The sequence below is a fragment of the Scyliorhinus torazame genome, chromosome 4, assembly GCF_047496885.1.
Source record: "Scyliorhinus torazame isolate Kashiwa2021f chromosome 4, sScyTor2.1, whole genome shotgun sequence".
NCBI lineage: Eukaryota > Metazoa > Chordata > Chondrichthyes > Carcharhiniformes > Scyliorhinidae > Scyliorhinus > Scyliorhinus torazame.
In genome coordinates, this window is record NC_092710.1 from 251,194,232 (window position 1) to 251,217,258 (window position 23,027).

General features: G+C 48.2%; 1 protein-coding gene across 4 annotated transcripts in view; it reads left to right on the plus strand.

Moving 5' to 3' along the window:
- Positions 1-23,027, plus strand: part of LOC140410879 (NADP-dependent malic enzyme-like) — a 955,016-nt gene that overhangs the window by 430,258 nt on the left and 501,731 nt on the right. For 3 of the 4 annotated variants that reach the window (XM_072499644.1, XM_072499640.1, XM_072499641.1), the window contains 2 exons: positions 5,802-5,877; positions 15,778-15,939. In XM_072499644.1, coding sequence (XP_072355745.1) covers positions 5,802-5,877; positions 15,778-15,939 — 238 coding nt within the window. The remainder of the gene's footprint in view (positions 1-5,801; positions 5,878-15,777; positions 15,940-23,027) is intronic. The other variant, XM_072499642.1, reaches the window with a different exon arrangement.

Below are 23,027 nucleotides of genomic sequence, written 5' to 3' on the forward strand. Positions count from 1 at the left end.
TAAAGTTCACTGCCGCCTCCGCCGAGCCAAAGTACAACTCCTGGCCCCCATAGGTCACCCGTAGGCGGGCCGGGTATAGTAGTCCGAACTTTACGACCTTCTTATACAGAGCCGACTTGACCTTATTAAAGCTTGCCCCCCTCTTCACCAACTTTGCCCCCAGGTCCTGGTACACCCGAATCTCAACGTCTTCCCAAGTGCATCACCTTGTCTGCCTAGCCTACCTCATGATGCGTTGTCCAGGAACCGATGCAAATCCACCACGATTGCCCGCGGCGGCTCGCCCCCCTGGGGTTTGCACATCAGTGTCCTGTGGGCCCGATCCACCTCCAAAGGTCGGTTGAACGCACCTTCCCCAAGCAGCTTCTCCAGCATCTTCCCGACGTACGTACCCGCATACAATCCTTCAATTCCCTCTGGCAAACCCACGATCCGAATGTTCTGCCTCCGTGAATGATTCTCCTGGTCCTCCACCTTCTCCATCAGTCGCTTCTGCTGGTCACGCATCGGCCCAGTCTCTGCTTCCATCTCTGCTCCCCCGCCTGCTTTTTCCAGCCTCTGGATCACCTGTCCCTGGGCCTCCAGTCTCATCTCCACACGGTGAACCACCGCCTGGGCCAGGTCCTCCACACTTTCATGCCACAGTTGGGTGAACTTCTCATTCAGGAAGCTCCATCGACCACTGAGCAGACGGGGCCAGACCCTGCACATCCGCCATCCCCGCCTGCGCTGTCTGCTTCTCACTCGCCTCAACCAACCGCTTTTTTCCGGACACTTATGGACCGCAGCTCCATAAATTAGGGGTCACTCTCTTCTGCTCTTACTTCTGCACCTTTTTCTTACAAAATTCCTGCGACAAACCAGCGTAAAGGCCACAAAAAGACCACCATGAGCGAGAGCTGCAAAATATGCGACCACTCACTCCGTGTCCGCCACCGGAAGTCCTCTAAATTCCCTCTTATGCGTCCACTTCGGCCCAAGCTGTGGAATTTCTTAACTAAACGCTTCCTTTCCTTAATGGAGTTTACATTTTAAAAATAGTATGCTGAGGTTTGAATTTGATTTATCAGATTATTAATCCATACCTCTGGACCACTAGTCCAATAACATCATCCCTATAGTCATAGCAAATTCCATTTATTAGTTCAATGTTAATTCTCTCAATGAAAATTGAACATACAATGTGCCTGAAATATGCTATCACTGACCCAGTTTGTGCCACGTTCCTTCCTTCAGAGTACTAATGGCAAAAATTAATGACCTTTGATTCACGATCCTCTATTTAAAATGGTCGGTGTGTTTCTTTTCCTCTTTTTGTATGCAACCAGCCAGGGATTGTCGTTCTTACTATCAGCCCATTCGTGATTTGCCAGTTAGACTTGTGTCAATAACACTGTCTAACTCATTTCCCCTGGATCCTGCCTCCTCCCACTGCTTCAGGGTTGTTGAAAAAAAGGTGCTTTTCTTGGCTGGTAAGTGTGGGCTGAGATGATTGGCAATTGGATCAGTTTGAAGGAGACTGTAAGCTGTGATATTTCTTGAACTGGCCTGGCTGACCTCAACACACATTGCAATGTGTGGAGTCTTTACTGTTTTATCTTAAATGGTTGTTTCAATCACGTTGTTTTAGAACAAACTGAAACATAATTCAGTCCATGATTGAATTTGGGGAAATAAAAACTCGGTGACACATGTATCTGCATGTTTTTGTGTCACACTTGCACATGATTGTCCAACATTGAATATTTCTAAAACATCAAATAGTGATTCAACAGATGGAAATATCCCAATCCCAAGTGGATGATGGGAGAATGCATGTATGAAAGAAAGCAATCAATCATCAATGGGCAATTAGTGAAAATTGCCAAGAAAAGTTCAAATTGGTCCAAAGTTTATTTTTTTAAAATGGAACTTCTTGCATTTTTGCTTCTCAGACTCACTCAGATGTCTCATCAAAGCCATGATCCGTGCTAATACTGACACATAACTATCCATGAATGCCGATTTATAAAAAAAAAAACTCCCAAGGGATGCGAGTGTGAATCAATGTTTTGCCATTTTGTAATGCACTGTTTTGGTTTGACAACAATAATGTTTGTGAATAATTATTGAGCATTTACCCTTGAAGAAGGGAAGGCATTGATGTGGGTGTAGTAACTACGGATAGATCCTGAAAAATAACTAAGCTATGGCTAACATTGATGCTGGTTCACTGGAATGGAAAAAGGTATTGAGATGCCTGTTTGGAAATTAGAAGTAGTTTCTCTCCACACAATAGAACTAAATTGAGCTCAGTGGTCCAAGCATTCCAAAGGTGACATGGAAAATTTTAGATAATTTGAATTGAACTTGTATTTGTAATTAGTGAGGCTGGACATTGATTTTTAAATTTGGCAGTAATTCAGTAGGAGACAGGTAGACCCCCTGTGAAATTTCAGGGTCATTGTAATTGTGTTTAAGCCAGCTTTGTTGCAATTATACTTTGTAAAATGCTTCATAATTTATTTTATAGCTGAATATTCAAAAGCAAACAACAGATTATTCATGCTGCCATGGTTAGTCTACCTCTGTAGAAATGAATGTACCAGTGGATATGAATGCTGTATTGGCCCTGAAGGAGCTAACTGCACTGTCTATTGTATTGGCTTGTTTTCACATGCCAATGTAATCAACACTCGTGTTCCTTTTAAACAAGCACCACAGGTTGGTTAATATTGGATTAAGAAGTGACTTCTTAATCTTGTTGATTTATGTTTTTTTTCAAATATTTATTAGTTCCTGGGATGCAGGCCTTGCTGGCTAGACCAGCATTTATTGTTCATCTGTAATTTCTCTTGAGAAAGTGGTGGTGAGCTGCATTCTTGAACTGCTGCAGTCCATGTGTCAACACCCACAGTGTTGTTAGGAAGGGAATTTCAGGATTTTGACTTTGCGGCAGTGAAGGAGTGGTAATATAGTTCCGAGTCAGGATGGTGCGTGGCTTGGAGGGGAACTTGCAAATGTGGTATTCCCATGTTTCCATTGTCCTTGTCCTTCTAGGTTCTGATGGAGGTTGTGGGTTAGTAAGGTTCTGTTGAAAGAGCCTTGGTGAGTTGCTGCAGTGCATCTTCTAGATGGTACATGCTGTTGCCACTGTGTGTTAGTGTTGGAGGGAGTGGCTGTTGAAGGTTAGAGTGCCAGTCAAGTAGGCTGCCTTTGTCCTGGTTGTATCTGGCACGGAGACAACCTGGTCCATGTCACCCTGTCGGCTTTTTGATTTATTTTTATTAAGGTCACACGGTGATCTGGATAGATACAGAAAGAAGTGCCTTACACAAAAAGAAAAACTGCTGTGAGCCCTGGCTGGGCCAGGCCATGGCCCGGAGTACATCCACTCCGTCATGTGGGGGCCAGTAGCTGGCTGTGCTCCCCTGGAAGGGAGCCTCCACGCAGTTATGGAGGGAGAGGAAAGAGGAAAGTGGGGTGTGTGAGAGAGGAGGGTTAGGGGGAGAGAAGCGGGTAGGGAGAGAGGACGGGGAGCACCTCTATGAAGCCTTCCCTGCCCTGGTTGCCTCTCTGCAATCTGATATCCTGAATACTGCCATCAGCGGGCACGGCTTCATCCTCACCCCCACAACCTTGCATGTGGCCTCGAAGAAGGGCATCCAGTACCTCACAAGTCTGAGGCAAGACCAGAACACGTAGGTGTGGTTTGCTGGGCCCCCTGGCACCGTTCCAAACTTGTCCTCCACCTCCGGGAAGAACCTGCTCATCTTGTCTTGGTTAGGTGCGCCCCGTGCATCACCTTTAGCTGCGTTAGGCTCAGCCCTGCGCATGTGGAGGTGAAGTTTTCCCTGTGCTTCAATCCAGAGTCCTCCCACTATCTCCCTGCCTAGTTCTTCCTCCCATTTCCTCCTTGTCTCATCCAGGGTTGAGCGTACTGTGGTAAACCACTGTTACTGTATTATATATATTGTGGTAAACCACTGTTACTGTATTGTATATATTGTTTTTTGTCTCTGTTGGCTCCGCCCGTGGCTCCTCCCCTCCGGCTCTGTATAAAGGGGGCCGACCTCTGGCCCTGCCCCAGTTCGGGATCAGTTGCCAGCAGGTTCTCGTATAGCTTATTAAAGCCACAGTTTCGTTGCACAACTCATCTTTGTTATAATTGATGGCACATCACGTACCTCCAAGTCATCTGTCCATGTCTGCACAGTTCCCCTCCCCTAGTCCTTTCACAGTCAATACATGAGAACATAAGAACTAGGAGCAGGAGTAGGCCATTGTGTCCCTCGAGCCTGTTCCGCAATTCAATAAGATCATAGCTGATCTTTTTGTGGACTCAGCTCCATTTACCCGCCCGCTCGCCATAACCCTTAATTCCTTAACCAAAAGAGAAAATGCTGGAAAATCTCAGCAGGTCTGGCAGCATCTGTTGGGAGAGAAAAAAGCTAACGTTTCGAGTCCAGGTGACCCTTTGTCAAATGTTTGAGCTTTGCCTTCCCATGCTAGTTGCTTCCCCCCCTCTTGATTCTGCACCTTTTTGCCCTCTCACCCTCCTTCCTGGGACTTATATTGGTTTGAAAGCGAGGCAACTTTATCCCACGCAATTGTTCATTAGTCCATGCCTACACACAGACTCATCTTCTTTGGCTGGTGAGGTAAAATGTTCCTTGCCCTGGAAAATTACCCACAGCCTGACCGGGTACAGCATTCCAAACTGTGCCTTGTACAAGGCTGCCTTGGCTATGTTAAATTCAGCTCAGTGTTTGGCCAGGTCTGTCCCATGTCCTGGTACACGTGGATCGAATGCCCTTCCCAGTTACAGGACTTTGTGTGTCTTACTCAGTTCAGGATCCGCCCTCTGTCTTGGAACCTGTGAACTTGACAATGATGGCACATGGCTGCTCCTCTGTTTTTGGCCTCGGCTGGAGTGACTTGTGGGCCCTGCCTATTTCAAGGGACTTTGGGAAGTTTCTCGTTGATCTGAGCCACACACTCCGTGGGTTTTCTGCCTTCAATGCCCTCTGGCAGGCCCACAATGTGGAGGTTCTGGTGGCGCGATCAGTTCTCCCATTCCTCCACTTTTCCCTGGAGTGTTCCCTGGGTTGCCACCAACCTTGCTACCTCCGCTTCTAATGAGGCGTTTCGTTCACCTTGGTTGGGCGTCGCCTTTTTGAGTCCCTGCATCTCCAAACACTGCTCTGTTTTTCCAGCGCCTCCTTGAAGGGAGTCAGGACATCTGCGATCGCTGCTTTCACTGTCTACATCATTTCCAGCTTAATTGTGTCCCTGTACTTCAAGAACTCCTGCGTTAGGAATTCTGCGATCCCTTTCTCAATTATGGTGTGCGAGCCGACTTCTCCCAGAATCCTCCTCCGTTTTTTGATCTCTGTTCACATTTTATTGTTCCTGCTACATTTGTATCTCCTTGTTGATTAGAAAAATAAATTACTTTCACAAATTGTATCGCTTGGATTTTAACATGTCTTAACACGTCTTACAATAATAGCGTAGAACACGTTTTACAAAATTAGTGTAGAATATTGTCTGATGGTACTTCACAGACACTGTAAAATATGATGTTGTAAAGGACCAAGTTAGTTTATAGTACTGTTATTTTTGGACCTACAACACTTCAATGATCAAAAATAATAACTTGAATTTCAACGTGGCAACATTTTCTGTACATGGCATACTAATTCAAAGTGGTGAAGTCTTCATCTCTTGGGATTGACTTTGCTCTATTTAGGAGGTTTGCTATTTAAATTGTGATACAATTTTAATGAAAGCCATGTAACAAAATCATTGTTATTTCTCAGGGGTCTTTTTATTACTATCCATGACCGAGGCCACATTGCTACACTACTGAAATCCTGGCCTGAGAATGATGTTCAGGTATGTTTGAATTGTTGTGTGCCCACTGAAACCCTGTGTCTATTTTAACATCTCAAAATGCATTATTTTTGAAACATTAAATTTTAAACATGTTGAGCACTTGGCTTATTTGTCCCTTGCTAGTTTGCCCAGAGAATGCTTAACACAAGGCCTGAAAGATTAGGCAAGGAAATCTGCTCACAAATCACATCTACTAATCCACTTGGTGCAAATTCGCACAAGCAGGGTGGCTTGACTGCTCATTGACCCTGGTGCGGAGATACTAGGTCTTCTGTGCTGCCAAGCACTGGCATTGCAAAATACTGCGCCATACGTGTTTTTGGCACAGTTTTGTTGATGAGAAATTACAAAATTGAGGAGGAGTAGGATAAGGGCAGATCTGTTTCCTCAAAATATTGAATTAATAGTATGTTTGATTTCTTGCCTGAGCCTAACCGATCAATAACAGAATTGTGGTGGATAACCGAACTTCGGTATCTTCTGGGCTAGGTAAATTAAAAATCAGCCAGGATTCCTAGTCCTGATCTCATTCCAGTAATAGTTAGTGAAGGTCAGGATTAAGTTCACGGTGGAGCAGTTTTTCTATAGCCTGCTAAGGCTTATTACCTTTGAAGTATGAGCCTAGGAAGTTATTCAGATGAGTGTTACGATTCCAGTTGGTGTCATAACTGAACAGTGAACAGAAAGACCCTGGAATAGAACTCTGGCTCAAACAACCGTAATATTTACTTTTTGTTATAAAATGTGGAGGAACAGAGTAACAGGACCACTAATTAGTTTTAACAGCAAGAAAAAAACATTTGTTAAACATGAAAAGGTTGCCTATTATAAAACACTCCTTTACTCCCCTTTAGTTTAACAAACACACACAGATTTTAAGATTAACATGCATTACAAAGTACATCTTCAGCTACAATAGTTCCATGAACACAAAAGGTTCAACCTTTTCAAGCACACAAGATGGCTGTGGTAAGACGCAGTCCTCTGATCCCAAGTGAATGGACGCGAACTAACTAAAATAAATAGGGTGGCATTGCCAGGGTGCCAGGCGGGCTGTGTCAAGGTGCCCAGATGGCACCAGCAGTGCCAGGGGACCATCCTGCCTGGAGGTTGACCAAGTGCCGTTCTGCCAGGTCGCCGTTTGTGGGGACCAGTACTGAACGACGCCCAGCTGTGGTCTCCTCGTCGAGGTCGGTAGATGCCGGGTGGCCATTAGATTTGGCAGCAGCAAGGCTGAGTGTTCCTAAACTGGTTAGATCTCGCGAAGTGTAACGGCCATTGGGACTCCTGGGTGAGGCCTCCCCCAGCATCTACTGGCCACGTCATGCCTCAATTTCGGTGGGACGTGACCAGTAGACTGCGCCCAATATCTGTGAATTTCTCCTAAAATACCCCCAGATGATTCTTACACTGTGTACCACCTTGTCTCACTGATCTCAGGCTTTCATGCGAGTAATTTCCGCCTACAAAAGTCACACTTTCAAAATGTTCTTTAAAATTATGCTTTTGGGCTTCACACCTCTCACTTCAGGTTCCCTGTGTCTTAAAGGCTTTTACATAACTCTGAGGTCCAGTCACTGATTTCCACAATTATTTCAAATAATGTTCTCTAAACTATAGCAATTTCTCACAAACTTTAACACTGCTGCAGGTATCTTTTTGGCCCCTCAGAATTCAATATCTTTTCATCTCTGACTTTTCTGAGTAGTAATCTGTTCTGGTTTCCCATTTCCCCTGTTCTGTTAACTCCAGACTTCTTGGAAACCTCTCTTCATTTCTCTTGTTTACTTAACTAGCTGGACTTTAGCTTTCCAGCATCTGTTTTCTTAACCATTATTCCATAGTATGGCTTTTCTTCCAGTAAGGCGAGAACTAAAACGTGAAAACTCCTCTACCTTACAATGCCCCATTTGCTAAGTAACACTCACATGCTAATGCCTTTTATTTATTCTTCACTCAATCGCTCTCCCCAAATACAATAGAATCACAGTTGGAATTGAAACCAACCCCCACACACAGATTATTGCTGGACAAACATGTTTCTTTTTTTTTAATAAATATTTTATTGAAAATTTTTGGTCAACCAACACAGTACATTGTGCATCCTTTACACAACATTATAACAATACAGATAATAATGACCTTTTTTATATAAACAAAAAACAACAAATAAATAAATATTAAATAACAAAAATGAAAACTAGCCCTAATTGGCAACTGCCTTGTCACAGGCTATACCCCCCCCCACCCACCCCCACCCCCCCATCCCCCCCCCCCCCCCCAAGTCCTGGGCTGCTGCTGCTGCCTTCTTTTTTGCCCCATCTATCTTTCCGCAAGATATTCGACGAACGGTTGCCACCGCCTGGTGAACCCTTGAGCCGACCCCCTTAGGACGAACTTAATCCGCTCTAACTTTATGAACCCCGCCATATCATTTATCCAGGTCTCCGCCCCCGGGGGCTTGGCTTCTTTCCACATTAGCAATATCCTGCGCCGGGCTACTAGGGACGCAAAGGCCAAAACTTCGGCCTCTCTCGCCTCCTGCACTCCCGGCTCTTGTGCAACCCCAAATATAGCCAACCCCCAGCTTGGTTCGACCCGGACTCCTACTACTTTCGAAAGCACCTTTGTCACCCCCATCCAAAACCCCTGTAATGCCGGGCATGACCAGAACATATGGGTATGATTCGCTGGGCTTCTCGAGCACCTCGCACACCTATCCTCCACCCCAAAAAATTTATTGAGCCGTGTTCCAGTCATACGTGCCCTGTGTAATACCTTAAACTGAATCAGGCTTAGCCTGGCGCACGAGGACGACGAGTTTACCCTGTTTAGGGCATCTGCCCACAGCCCCTCCTCAATCTCCTCCCCTAGCTCTTCTTCCCATTTCCCTTTTAGTTCGTCCACCATAGTCTCCCCTTCGTCCCTCATTTCCCTATATATATCCGACACCTTACCATCCCCCACCCATTTCTTTGAGATGACTCTGTCCTGCACCTCTTGTGTCGGGAGCTGCGGGAATTCCCTCACCTGTTGCCTCGCAAAAGCCCTCAATTGCATGTACCTAAATGCATTCCCTTGGGGCAACCCATATTTCTCAGTCAGCGCTCCCAGACTCGCAAACTTCCCATCCACAAATAGATCTTTCAATTGCGTTATTCCTGCTCTTTGCCACATTCTATATCCCCCATCCATTCCCCCCGGGGCAAACCTATGGTTGTTTCTTATCGGGGACCCCCCCAATGCTCCGGTCTTTCCCCTATGTCGTCTCCACTGTCCCCAAATCTTCAGTGTAGCTACCACCACCGGACTCGTGGTATAGTTCCTTGGTGAGAATGGCAATGGGGCTGTCACCATAGCCTGCAGGCTGGTCCCCCTACAGGACGCCCTCTCTAATCTCTTCCACGCCGCTCCTTCCTCCTCTCCCATCCACTTACTCACCATTGAAATATTAGCGGCCCAATAATACTCACTTAGGCTCGGTAGTGCCAGCCCCCCCCTATCCCTACTACGCTGTAAGAATCCCTTCCTCACTCTCGGAGTCTTCCCGGCCCAAACAAAACCCATGATACTCTTTTCTATCCTTTTGAAAAAAGCCTTCGTGATCACCACCGGGAGGCACTGAAACACAAAGAGGAATCTCGGGAGGACCACCATCTTAACCGCCTGCACCCTCCCTGCCATTGACAATGCTACCATATCCCATCTCTTGAAATCTTCCTCCATCTGTTCCACCAACCGCGTCAAATTTAGCCTGTGCAATGTGCCCCAATTCTTAGCTATCTGGATCCCCAGGTAACGAAAGTCTCTTGTTACCTTCCTCAACGGTAGGTCTTCTATTTCTCTACTCTGCTCCCCTGGATGCACCACAAACAGCTCACTCTTCCCCATGTTCAATTTATACCCTGAAAAATCCCCAAACTCCCCAAGTATCCGCATTATTTCTGGCATCCCCTCCGCTGGATCCGCCACATATAGTAGCAGATCATCCGCATATAAAGATACCCGGTGTTCTTCTCCTCCCCTAAGTATTCCCCTCCATCTCCTGGAACCTCTCAGCGCTATCGCCAGGGGCTCAATCGCCAGTGCAAACAGTAATGGGGACAGAGGACATCCCTGCCTTGTCCCTCTATGGAGCCGAAAATATGCCGATCCCCGTCCATTCGTGACCACACTCGCCACTGGGGCCCTATACAACAGCTGCACCCATCTAACATACCCCTCTCCAAACCCGAATCTCCTCAACACCTCCCACAGATAATCCCATTCCACTCTATCAAATGCTTTCTCGGCATCCATCGCCACTACTATCTCCGTTTCACCCTCTGGTGGGGCCATCATCATTACCCCTAACAGCCTCCGTATATTCGTGTTCAGCTGTCTCCCCTTCACAAACCCCGTTTGGTCCTCATGAACCACCCCCGGGACACATTCCTCTATTCTCATTGCCATTACCTTGGCCAGGACCTTGGCATCCACATTTAGGAGGGAAATTGGTCTGTAGGACCCGCATTGTAGCGGATCCTTTTCCTTCTTTAAGAGAAGCGATATCGTTGCTTCTGACATAGTCGGGGGCAGTTGTCCCCTTGCCTTTGCCTCATTAAAGGTCCTCGTCAGTAGCGGGGCGAGCAAGTCCAAATATTTTCTGTAAAATTCAACTGGGAATCCGTCCGGTCCCGGGGCCTTTCCCGTCTGCATGTTCCTAATTCCTTTCACCACTTCTTCTACCGTGATCTGTGCTCCCAGTCCCGCCCTTTCCTGCTCTTCCACCTTGGGAATTTCCAGCCGATCCAAAAAATCCATCATTCTCTCCCTCCCATCCGGGGGTTGAGCTTCATACAATTTTTTATAAAATGTCTTGAACACTTCATTCACTCTCTCCGCTCCCCGCTCCGTCTCTCCTTCCTCGTCCCTCACCCCCCCTATTTCCCTCGCTGCTCCCCTTTTCCTCAATTGGTGTGCCAGCAATCTGCTCGCCTTCTCTCCATATTCATACTGTACACCCTGCGCCTTCCTCCATTGTGCCTCTGCAGTGCCTGTAGTCAGCAAGTCAAATTCCACATGCAGCCTTTGCCTTTCCCTGTACAGTCCCTCCTCCGGTGCTTCCGCATATTGTCTGTCCACCCTTAAAAGTTCTTGCAGCAACCGCTCCCGTTCCTTACTCTCCTGCTTCCCTTTATGTGTCCTTATTGATATCAGCTCCCCCCTCACCACCGCCTTCAACGCCTCCCAGACCACTCCCACCTGAACCTCCCCATTGTCATTGAGTTCCAAGTACTTTTCGATGCATCTCCTCACCCTTGGGCACACCCCCTCATCTGCCATTAGTCCCATGTCCATTCTCCAGGGTGGGCGCCCTCTTGTTTCCTCCCCTATCTCCAAGTCTACCCAGTGTGGGGCATGATCCGAAATGGCTATAGCCGTATATTCCGTTCCCCTCACCCTCGGGATCAATGCCCTACCCAACACAAAAAAGTCTATGCGTGAATAGACTTTATGGACATAGGAGAAAAACGAGAACTCCTTACTCCTAGGTCTACTGAATCTCCACGGGTCCACCCCTCCCATCTGCTCCATAAAATCCTTAAGCACCTTGGCTGCTGCCGGCCTCCTACCAGTCCTGGACTTCGACCTATCCAGCCTTGGTTCCAACACCGTGTTAAAATCTCCCCCCATTATCAGCTTTCCCGTCTCTAGGTCCGGGATGCGTCCTAGCATTCGCCTCATAAAGTTGGCATCGTCCCAGTTCGGGGCATACACGTTGACCAAAACCACCATCTCTCCCTGTAATTTGCCACTCACCATCACGTATCTGCCCCCGTTATCCGCCACTATAGTCTTTGCCTCGAACATTACCCGCTTCCCCACTAATATAGCCACCCCCCTGTTTTTCGCATCCAGCCCCGAATGGAACACCTGCCCCACCCATCCTTTGCGCAACCTAACCTGGTCTATCAGTTTCAGGTGCGTTTCCTGTAACATAACCACATCTGCTTTAAGTTTCTTAAGGTGTGCGAGTACTCGTGCCCTCTTTATCGGCCCGTTAAGCCCCCTCACGTTCCACGTGATCAGCCGAGTTGGGGGGCTTCCCACCCCCCCCCCTTGCCGGTTAGCCATCATCTTTTTCCAGCTTCTCACCCAGTTCCCACGCAGCTTTATCTCTCCCAGACGGTGCCCCCCCGCCCATCCTTTCCCGTACCCAATCCCCCCTTTCCCCAGCAGCAGGAACCCCCTCTCCCCCCCCCCCCCCCCCCCCCCCCCCCCCCCCCCCCCCCCCCGCTAGACCCCCCGCTAGCGTAATTACTCCCCCCATGTTGCTCCCAGAAGTCAGCAAACTCTGGCTGACCTCGGCTTTCCCCCGTGATCACGGCTCGCACCGTGCGACGCCCCCTCCTTCCTGCTTCTCTGTTCCCGCCATAATTATCATAGCGCGGGAACCAAGCCCGCGCCTCTCCCTCGGCCCCGCCTCCCATGGCCAACGCCCCAACTCCTCTCCCTCCCCACCTCCCCCCATCACCACCTGTGGGAGAGAGAAAAGTTACCATACCGCAGGATTAAAACATAAAACCCCTCTTCGCCCCCCCCCCCATTCGCCCCACCACTTTGTCCAAACGTTCATTTTCATAATCCACTCATTCCAATTTTTCTTCTACAATAAAAGTCCACGCTTCATCCGCCGTCTCAAAGTAGTGGTGCCTCCCTTGATATGTGACCCACAGTCTTGCCGGTTGCAGCATTCCAAATTTTATCTTCTTTTTGTGAAGTACCGCTTTGGCCCGATTAAAGCTCGCCCTCCTTCTCGCCACCTCCGCACTCCAATCTTGATAAACGCGGATCACCGCGTTCTCCCATTTACTACACCGAGTTTTCTTCGCCCATCTAAGGACCATTTCTCTATCCTTAAAACGGAGGAATCTCACCACTATGGCTCTGGGAGTTTCTCCTGCTCTCGATCCTCGCACCATAACTCGGTATGCTCCCTCCACCTCCAACGGACCCGTCGGGGCCTCCGCTCCCATTAACGAGTGCAGCATCGTGCTCACATATGCCCCGACGTCCGCCCCCTCCACACCTTCAGGAAGGCCAAGAATCCTCAAGTTGTTCCTCCTTGCGTTATTTTCCAGTGCCTCCAACCTCTCCACAGATCGTTTCTGGTGTGCCTCCTGTATCTCCGACTTCACCACCAGGCCCTGTATATCGTTCTCATTCTCTGCTGCTTTCGCCTTCACGACCCGAAGCTCCTGCTCCTGGGTCTTTTGTTCCTCTCTCAGCCCTTCAATCGCCTGTAATATCGGGGCCAACAACTCTTTCTTCATTTCCTTTTTTATCTCCGCCACGCAGCGTTTCAAGAACTCTTGTTGTTCAGGGCCCCATATGAGACTGCCACCTTCCGACGCCATCTTGGTTTCTGCTTGCCTTCCTTGCCGTTGTTCCAAAGGATCCGCTGTAATCCGGCCACTTTCCTCTCCTTTTTCCATCCGTGTCCAGGGGGAACACCCTTCTGGTTTACCGCACGGTGTTTTTAGCCGTTAAAATTGCCGTTGGGGCTCCTATCAAGAGCCCTAAAGTCCGTTCCACCGGGAGCTGCCGAAACGTGCGACTTAGCTGGTCATCGCCGCACCCGGAAGTCCGACAAACATGTTTCTAACTGTAGGTTTTACTCTTCCATGCACAGAAACATTAAGTCCACTTAAAACCATACCTTATTTCTAATATTTAACAATACAAATATAAATCCTTTAAAACTACCTTTATTGTCCCAATATGAGATACAAGAGGGCTGCTGAATCCCATGGAACTATACCTCTGCATGAGCTGGCAGGAAAGATGGGCAACAATGGGAATGCTGAAGCAATTCAATTGGCATTGCAATCTGATAACTTTGTAGTTTAATGTGCACAGAAATCCACTGTCATGAATGACTGTAATTGCTTATTCCTAAATTAAAATTGAATCAGAAGCAGGGTGTTTTAATCGATTAAACTATGTGTAATGGACAAAAATTCAAAACTCATATGGATTTTTAGTTGTATATTTTTGTGCTGACTGTAACGATGTGCATCAAAGGAAATTAACCTCGGGGTTCCACAACTCAATTTGCAATAAAAATTACAAGTTATTTTTCACTCAAGTCAATAATTAATACTTTGCAAGGGGAAATGTTTTTGCAAGCTGAATTGCTAATTGAATTCCTACCCCTCTCCCAGGCTTGACTCTGAGATTCTGAGTTATCATAATCTTGATAATCTTTATCAGTGTCACAAATAGGTTTATTTATCACAAATACGCTGCCATGAAAGGCAGCACTGTGGCGCAGTGGTTAACATTTCTGCTCACGACGCTGAGGTCCCAGGTTCGATCCCAGCTCTGGGTCACTGTCCGCGTGGAGTTTGCACATTCTCCCGTGTTTGCGTGGGTTTCGCCCCCACAACCGAAAGACGTACAGGGTAGATTAATTGGCCACGCTAAATTGCCCCTTAATTGGAAAAAATTAATTGGGTATTCTAAATTTTTAAAAAACACTGCAATGAAGTTATTGTGAAAATCCCCTAGTCGCCATATTCTGGTGTCTGTTCGGGTACACAGAGTGAGAATTCAGAATGTTCAATTCACCTAACAAGCATGTCTTTTGGGATTTGTGGGAGGAAGCCGGAGCATATGGAGGACACCCACGCAGACACGGGGAGAAATTGCAGACTCCACACAGACAGTGACCCAAGCCGGGAATCGAACCTGGGCCCTGGCGCTTAAAGTAACCGTGCTAACCACTGTGCTACCATGCTGCCAACCCACAAGTCACCACTGGAATTCTCAGCAAAAGATTCAACACGTCCTTATCATGTGCAAGGCTCATCCTGATACAAGTTAAGGTCGTTCACCGGGCACTCATGACGGTGGCCTGGGCCAGGTTTTTTGGGACAGGTGTGCGAGATGTGGGACAATTTTTTGGGACAGGTGTGTGAGGTGTGCGGGAGGGCCAGCAAACCATGATCATATGTTCTGGGCATGTCCGAAGCTTAGGGGATTCTGGCAGGGATTTGCAGAGGTCATGTCCACGATGCTAAAAACAAGGGTGGTACCGAGTCCAGAGGTGGCGATTTTTGGAGTGTCGGAAGATCCGGAAGTCCAGGGTGCGAGAGAGGCTGACGTCTTGGGTCTTGGCCTTTGCGTCTGTGGTAGCCCAGAGACGGATATTGTTAGCGTAGACGGACCCGAAGCCCCCAAAATCAGAGATGTGGATTAGTGACCTGGCTGGATTTCTCAGACTTGCGAAAATTAAGTTTGCCTTAAGAGGGTCAATGCTAGGATTCGTCCGGAGGTGGCAGCCGTTTGTTGACTTCTTCGGAGAAAACTAAATATCAGCAGAGGCCATAAGAAAAAGCGGGGGGGGTGGGGGGGGGGGGGAGTTAGGCTATTTTCTGTTCAGGGTAGGTGGAATTTGTTCGGGATGGAGATGGTTTATGCACTATGTTTATATTTGTACTGTTTACTGTTATTATTATAAAATTATAAATACCTTAATAGAATGTTTTACAAAAAAATGATAGTTTTAATCCAATTCCAATGGATTCTGATGCCAGAGTTATGGCAAACACCACTGCAGAATCTCTGTGCTTGTTTACTTTTCCAACCTCATAATCAACCTTCTGTAGAACAAAAGTAAAAGCATGATCGCCTGAATGGATGAACAAGTTGTCAAATGTCTGGTCTCTGGCAAAGTTTTTGAGATCCAATTTAAGAGGAGCAGCAACGATATAACCATTTGGCTGAGATTGGGATTTCGGTATTTATGTAATTTATACCTTTACTTTTCTTGATTTAGCATTTTGGTGCTATCTTGTCATATAAATCTTACTTCAGCTGTCTCTAACCCACTCTTTCTTCCCCCCCCCCCACCAGGCTATTGTCATCACAGATGGCGAACGTATCCTAGGTCTTGGTGACCTTGGCTGTTATGGAATGGGCATTCCAGTGGGTAAGCTAGCACTCTACACAGCATGCGTTGGGATAAATCCTCGACTATGTTTACCAGTGATGCTAGACGTTGGCACTGATAATGAGGTAAAGGAAATGACCTATCTTAAGAATTTACAGGGTTGCATGTCAGACTTTACTTTTATCGCTGTCGGCATCCTTCCACCTACATAAGATAATGGATGTGCTGTCGGACCTTTACTAGATCCAAGTGTTCGGACCTTTGCTTTGGATAACAGTGACAATAAATAACTTGGATTCTGTTTCCACTATATGTAGTACACCTTTATTGCACAACTAAGTAATAGTATATATACATATTTATACACACACAATGCTTAGTGTCCCTGCTTGCCAGAATTTATCCCCGTTGGTCGATTTGCTGCCATCCTCTTTCTGTGGGACTTCAGTGTGACTGATCAGATCACTCTTACCCAATTTCGGCAACAATGTCTCTGTGAGCCCCTTCTTTATCCATCCACTAAGGGCCCTTCCTGTTGATTGCCTTATTTCCCATTAATTTTACTTTGCAGTTATAATTTTTGACCCCAGGGTGGTAGCACAGTGGTTAGCACTGTCACAGCGCCATGGTCCTGGGTTTGATTGACACTTGGGTCACTGTCTGTGTAGAGTCTGCACGTTCTCCCTGCATCTGCGTGGGTTTCTTCCGGGTGCTCTGGTTTCCTCCCACAAGTCCAAAAAGATGTGCTTGTTAGGTGAATTGCACATTCTGAATTCTCCCTCTGTGTACCCGTACAGGCGTCGGAATGTGGCAACTAGGGGATTTTCACAGTAACTTCATTGCAGTATTTTTAAAAATAAATTTAGTGTACCCAATTAATTTATTTCCAATTAAGGGGCAATTTAGTGTGGCCAAGCCACCTAGCCTGCACATCTTTTGGGTTGTGGGAGCGAAAACCACGCAAACATGGGGAGAATGTGCAAACTCCATACGAACAGTGACCCAGAGCCAGGATCGAACCTGGGATCTCGGCGGCGTGAGGCTGCAGGGCTAACCCACTGTGCCACCGTGCTGCCCTTTCATTGCAGTGTTAATGTAAGCCTACTTGTGGCAATAATAACATTATTAATGGACATGTACCTTGAAGTGATGAACTCAAAAAAGTTTCAAAATAGTATACTGTGCCAGATCTTGAACAGCATAAGTCAGACCTTTTGGCATCGTGAGAAATCGGAGGGATTTGGTTCAATTGGCTAACTGGTGGGCAGTGAATTGGCCAAAGGCTGTATTCTGCCCGGTGACAGGCGATAATTGGGTCTTAACCCGAATGGGATGTTTCAGAGGACGCAAGAAGTCAGTCAGTTCCTGGACGCTGAAAGCAGCAGTTCAGTCTGTCAGGCTGGCTCTCTCGTTCTCGCACTCTATCTGTAGAAATACTGCATATACTGCCGATCTGCTGGTTTTTGAACTGCAGAGAACCTGAATGAATCTACAGTGAAAAACATTATAGACCTCAAACTGAAATCTGGGGCGAAATTCTCCGGTATCGGCGGGATGTCCGCCGACTGGTGCCCAAAATGGCGCAAATCAGTTGGGCATCGCGCCGCCCCAAAGGTGTGGAATGCTCCGCATCTTGGGGGGCCGAGCCCCAACCTTAAGGGGCTAGGCCCGCGCCGGACTAATTTCCACCCCGCCAGCTGGCGGAATAGGCCTTTGGTGCCCCGCCAGCTGGCGCGAAAATTACATCTCCGGGCGGCGCATGTGTGGGAGCGTTAGCGGCCGCTGACGGCATTCCCGCGCATGCGCAGTGGAAGGAGTCTCTTCCGCCTCCGCCATGGTGGAGACCGTGGCGAAGGCGGAAGGGAAAGAGTGCCTCCACGGCTCAGGCCCGCCTGCAGATCGGTGGGCCCCGATTGCGGGCCAGGCCACCGTGGGGGCACCCCCCGGGGCCAGATCGCCCCGCGCCCCCCCCCAGGACCCCGGAGCTCGCCCGCTCCGCCTTGTCCCGCCAGTAAGGTAGGTGATTTTATCTACGCCGACGGGACAGGCATTTTAGCGGCGGGACTTCGGCTCTTCTGGGCCGGAGAATCGGGGGGCGGGGGGGGGGGGGCCGCCAAACGGCGTGGCGCGATTCCCGCCCCGACCGAATATCTGGTGCCGGAGAATTCGGCAACCGGCGGGGGGCGGGATTCACGCCAGCCCCCGGCGATTCTCCGTCCCGGCGGGGGGGTCGGAGAACCTCGCCCCTTAAACTGAAGTAGACAACCATTTGAAACAAAGAATCTTTTCCTTTTACTTTCATCATTATTTTTCCACTCCATCTTTCCCCTCTGTATTTGAATGTCTGTCTGTATAGTGTGTGTGTATACCCAGAGAGTAGGGGCTTGTGAAAGGGAGCGGTTAGGAATTAGATAATTGTTAACCAGTTGTATCTGCTGTATATTTAATTATGGTTAATACAATCTAATTAGTTTTACATTTACAAACCTGGTGACTGTAGGTTTTGGGGAAGCCAAGACCAGAGACTACAGGTATTTTCTAAGAATTAATTGTTAATTTCAATTGTGTTGCAACTCCAGGTTAAGTGGGGCTGGAATTGATTGTGCACTAGCCCAAGGAGTCATAACAATACTGTTTTTGGGTCTGGCTTGTGCATTTAAGGTAAACCTGTTTTAGCCCATTAAATTGACTCTGCATTACTGCATTGTTTCTCCAATGCAACACTGGGTTGACAGGTTTATGCTAGACCTTACTCTTGAGTGACATAACCATTCGAGTTTCAGTACCTTATTTCTCATGCTGTTACAACTCACTGAGGCTGACAGACTAAAATAAATAAAATGAATAAAAATGCGAGATGTGCCAGTGAATGATAGAAGGTTGGTGAGGTTTGTGTCAGCTCAGCTCGTTTTGGCTCGGGCCACAATTCTGCTAAAAGTCGATGAGGTTCAAAAAAAGTACAGTTTTTGGATATTTTTGGATTTAACCCTTCATATGCAGTTGAAATGTTATTAGGGTTAATGTATCATGCTTTTCAACACCCAATATCCTGGCAGCGATCATGTTGTCTTTATGTTGTGCCAGTCTGCTGTATCACTTAGTTTATGACTCCAGTGTTAAACGTGGGCGACATTCATATGTTGAAAAAAAGTGAAATACCACAGAACCGGAAAGCTGAAATAGAATGAGAGAGTTCCAAAGAGGAGCTGAATTCAACGTTAACTCTGTTTCTCTCACAGCTGAGTTGCTCATGCATTCCTGTTTTTATTTCATATCCTGTGAACCATGCTGACATGCAAAATGCCATTGAGCAGAGTAATGGGGTGCTTGAACAATTCTGCTGCTGCTGCCTGGACTGCTCTGCAAAGGTTCTGCAGTACTAGGCAGAGTGTGACACAATTTATCATCTTCAATATCCAGCACAGCCTTTCCTTCATGAGATATTGCACTTGTTGCTAGTTATATGGCAGCCAGCCAGGAAGAAGAAGGATGGAGGAGGCAACCAACGCATCACCTTTCTGGTCAGGTTATGCATAAATAGCTCATATGACTGTGGTACAAATAAACACAACCCTCATTTCTCATTTACCAACAGTCCCACTGTTGCATTGTGGATAGCACAAATGCTTCACAGCTCCAGGGTCCCAGGTTCGATTCCTGACTTGGGTCACTGTCTGTGCGGAGTCTGCACATCCTCCCCGTCTGTGCGTGGGTTTCCTCCGGGTGCTCCGGTTTCCTCCCACAGTCCAAAGATGTGCGGGTTAGGTGAATTGGCCATGATAAATTGCCCTCAGTGTCCAAAATTGGCCTTAGTGTTGGGTGGGGTTGCTGGGTTGTGGGGATAGGGTGGAGGTGTGGACCTTGGGTAGGGTGCTCTTTCCAAGAGCCGGTGCAGACTCGATGGCCGAATGGCCTCCTTCTGCACTGTAAATTCTATGATCTATGATCTCTGTCACAATGCTGAAATAAAAGCCACCATAAAATGGGCCACGAAACAACTTTATCAAATAAGCCATTCAGTAGTGCATTCTCTTATTTAGTGCCTATCTTTTGTGTATTTTTTTTTTATTGGTTCATGGGACATGGGCGTCGCAGGCTGTGCCAGCATTTATTGCCCATCCCTAGTTGCCCTTGAGGGGGCAGTTAAGAGTCATGGTTCTGGCGTCACATGTAGGTAAGGATGGCAGATTTCCGACTCACTTCCGGTGGCGGCTATGAGGGAGTAGGTCGCACATTTGGTGGCTGCCGTTACGGTTTGACTTTTGGGCCTTTCCCCCAGACTTTTTTGCGCTTTTGAGCGCGGAACTGGAAAGCAATAGTACTCAGGCACAGGACCCATACAGAATTGTATGGACCTAAAAAACCAGAGGGACCGTAAACAGCAGAAGACGTTGTCGAGTAAGGGCACAGTGGAGGCTGTGAGAGACACCAGCATGGCTGGTGTTCAGAGCAAGGAGCCGACAGCCCAGCCCACAATGGAGCAGCTGCTGCAGACTATGCAGAAGGGCATTTTGGCTTTGAAGCGTGACAACTTGGAGCCGCTTCAGAAGTCGATTGATCGGATGGGAAAAAGGCTGGATGATCAGCCTGAGAAGCTCCAGCAGTTGGAGAAGTCAGTGGAGGAGCAGGCTGACTTTCAAACGGTGGTGGATGTGGAAATTCAGTGGCTGAGGGACCAGCAAAAAGTGCTTCTGGAAAGGCTGGAGGACCTGGACAACAGATCTCGCCGGCAGAATGTGAAAATCGTGGGCCTCCCGGAGGGGGCAGAGGGGCTAGACGCTGCCGCATATGTAGATGGTATGTTTCAGAAGTTGCTGGGGAACGAGGTGTTCCCACGCCCGCCGGTGGTGGACGGGGCACACAGAGTGCAGGTGAGGCAGCCGCAACGAGGAGGTCCTCCACGACCGATGGTGGTACGCTTTCACAGGTACCTGGACAAGGAACGGGTGCTGCAATGGGCAAAGAGCACACAAAGCTGTATTTGGGACAATACCACCCTGCGTGTGTATCAGGATTTGAGCGCTGAGGTGGCCAGGAAGAGGGGAGGCTACAGGCAGGTGAAGGAGATACTGTATAAAAGCAAGGTGAAATTTGGGCTGCTTTTTCCGGCGCGACTGTGGGTTACGTATAAGGGTCAGCACCACTGTTTCGAGGAACCCGAAGAGGCGATGGGCTTCATTAAGAAGCAAGGGCTGGCCCTGAGCTGAGGACGTTTGGACTCATGTTAGAACTCTTAAATATATGTGGTGTCTCTCCCGTTTTAGGATGTATCTTTTTTTTTGTTGTGGTTGTTTTTTGCATGCTCTGTGCGTGGTTTACCTGAATGTTTCCTGTTTGGGCTCTTTGCTTAGTTGGAGTTTGGCTGGGGGGGAATTAATAAAGAAAACAGTTAAAAGTGTTGGGTTAAAATGGATGCTTCAGGGGAACTTTGTGCAATTTTTTTCTGTGTCTGTATGGGAAGGACTGAAGAGTGCCTGTTATTTCTCATCACTTTTTTTCTTGTTTAACTTGAATGGTGCTATTGTGGGGGTTGTTTATGACTTGTATAGAGTGTTTGCTGAAGTAGGGCCGATCTGGAGAAGTGGTGTGGAGGAGTTGGGGGAGGGGTGACTGGGAACAATGGGTGGGAGACGGGCTGGAGCCGAGGCTGGGAGCCCCAGGCTAGCTGCGTGCAGCGAGTCAACGGGAGCCGAGGTGGGGGGGGGGGTGTCCATATAGTTAGATTAGGGCAGGAGTTAAGTGATAGGATGGTGTTGCTAGGGGAAGAGTGGGGGGGCGGGGGGGTGACTTCTGCTGATGGGGATGGGAACTGGGCATGGTAACAGTGAGGAGGTCATGGGTGGAGCCGGCCAGGAGGCGGGCCAGAGGAAGCGCGACTGATGGCTGGGGGGATGGCGAAGGAAAGGCGATGGCTGATTGGCAAACGGGGGGGGGGGGGGGGGGGGGGCACGAAGTGCCCCCCAACCAGGCTGATCACCTGGAACGTTAGAGGGTTCAACGGCCAAGTGAAGAGGACGCATGTGTTTGCGCATCTGCGGATTCTGAACGCGGACATAGTCTTGTTGCAGGAGACGCACCTGAAAGTGGCAGACCAGGTTAGGTTAAGGAAGGGCTGGGTCAGTCAGGTCTTTCATTCGGGGCTTGATTCTAAGACGAGGGGGGGTTGCGAACCTGATTAATAAAAGGGTACAATTTGAGGCGGAGGGCACAGTCGTGGATGGGGGTGTCAGGTTCGTTATGGTTATGCTAACCATCTCCACCTCGGCCCCGGTGATGCTGACAGGGGTGTGTACAGTACTCTGCTTCCTGAAGTCAATGACCAGCTCTTTAGTTTTGCTGGCATTGAGGGAGAGATTGTTGTCGCTACACCACTCCACTGGGTTCTCTATCTCCCGCCTGTATCCTGACTCGTCGTTATTCGAGATCCGGCTCACTATGGTCGTATCGTCAGCAAACTTGTAGATGGAGTTGGAACCACGTTTTGCCACGCAGTCGTGTGTGTACAGGGAGTAGAGTAGGGGGCTAAGTACGCAGCCTTGCGGGGCGCCGGTGTTGAGGACTATTGTGGAGGAGGTGTTGTTCATTCTTACTGATTGTGGTCTGTTGGTCAGAAAATCGAGGATCCAGTTGCAGAGTGGGGAGCCAAGTCCTAGGTTTTGGAGCTTTGATATGAGCTTGGCTGGGATTATGGTGTTGAAGGCGGAGCTGTGGTCAATAAATAGGTGTCTGATGTCGGAGTCCTTGTTTTCGAGATACTCTAGGGATGAGTGTAGGGCCAGGGAAATGGCGTCTGATGTGGACCGGTTGCAACAGTATGCGAATTGCAGTGGATTGAGGCGTTCTGGGAGTATGGAGGTGATGCACTTCATGATCAACCTCTCGAAGCACTTCATTACGACTGAAATCAGGGCCACCGGATGGTAGTCATTGAGGCACAAAGGCGCGATTTATGAGCAAGGTCTTTAGGGACTTTTATAGGAAGCTGTACACTTCGGAACCTTTCACAAAAAGTTTGCTGGGATAGTGGGGCCGGTGCTGGTCCGGGCCTTTAACGAGGCAAGAGACAGAGAGAGTTTACTGCCGATGATGTCGCAGGCCACCATCTCGCTCATTCTGAAACGGGATAAGGACCCGGAGGCCTGTGGGTCATACAGGCCGATCTCTTTGATTAACGTAGATGCCAAGTTACTGGCCAAGATTTTGGCGACCAGAA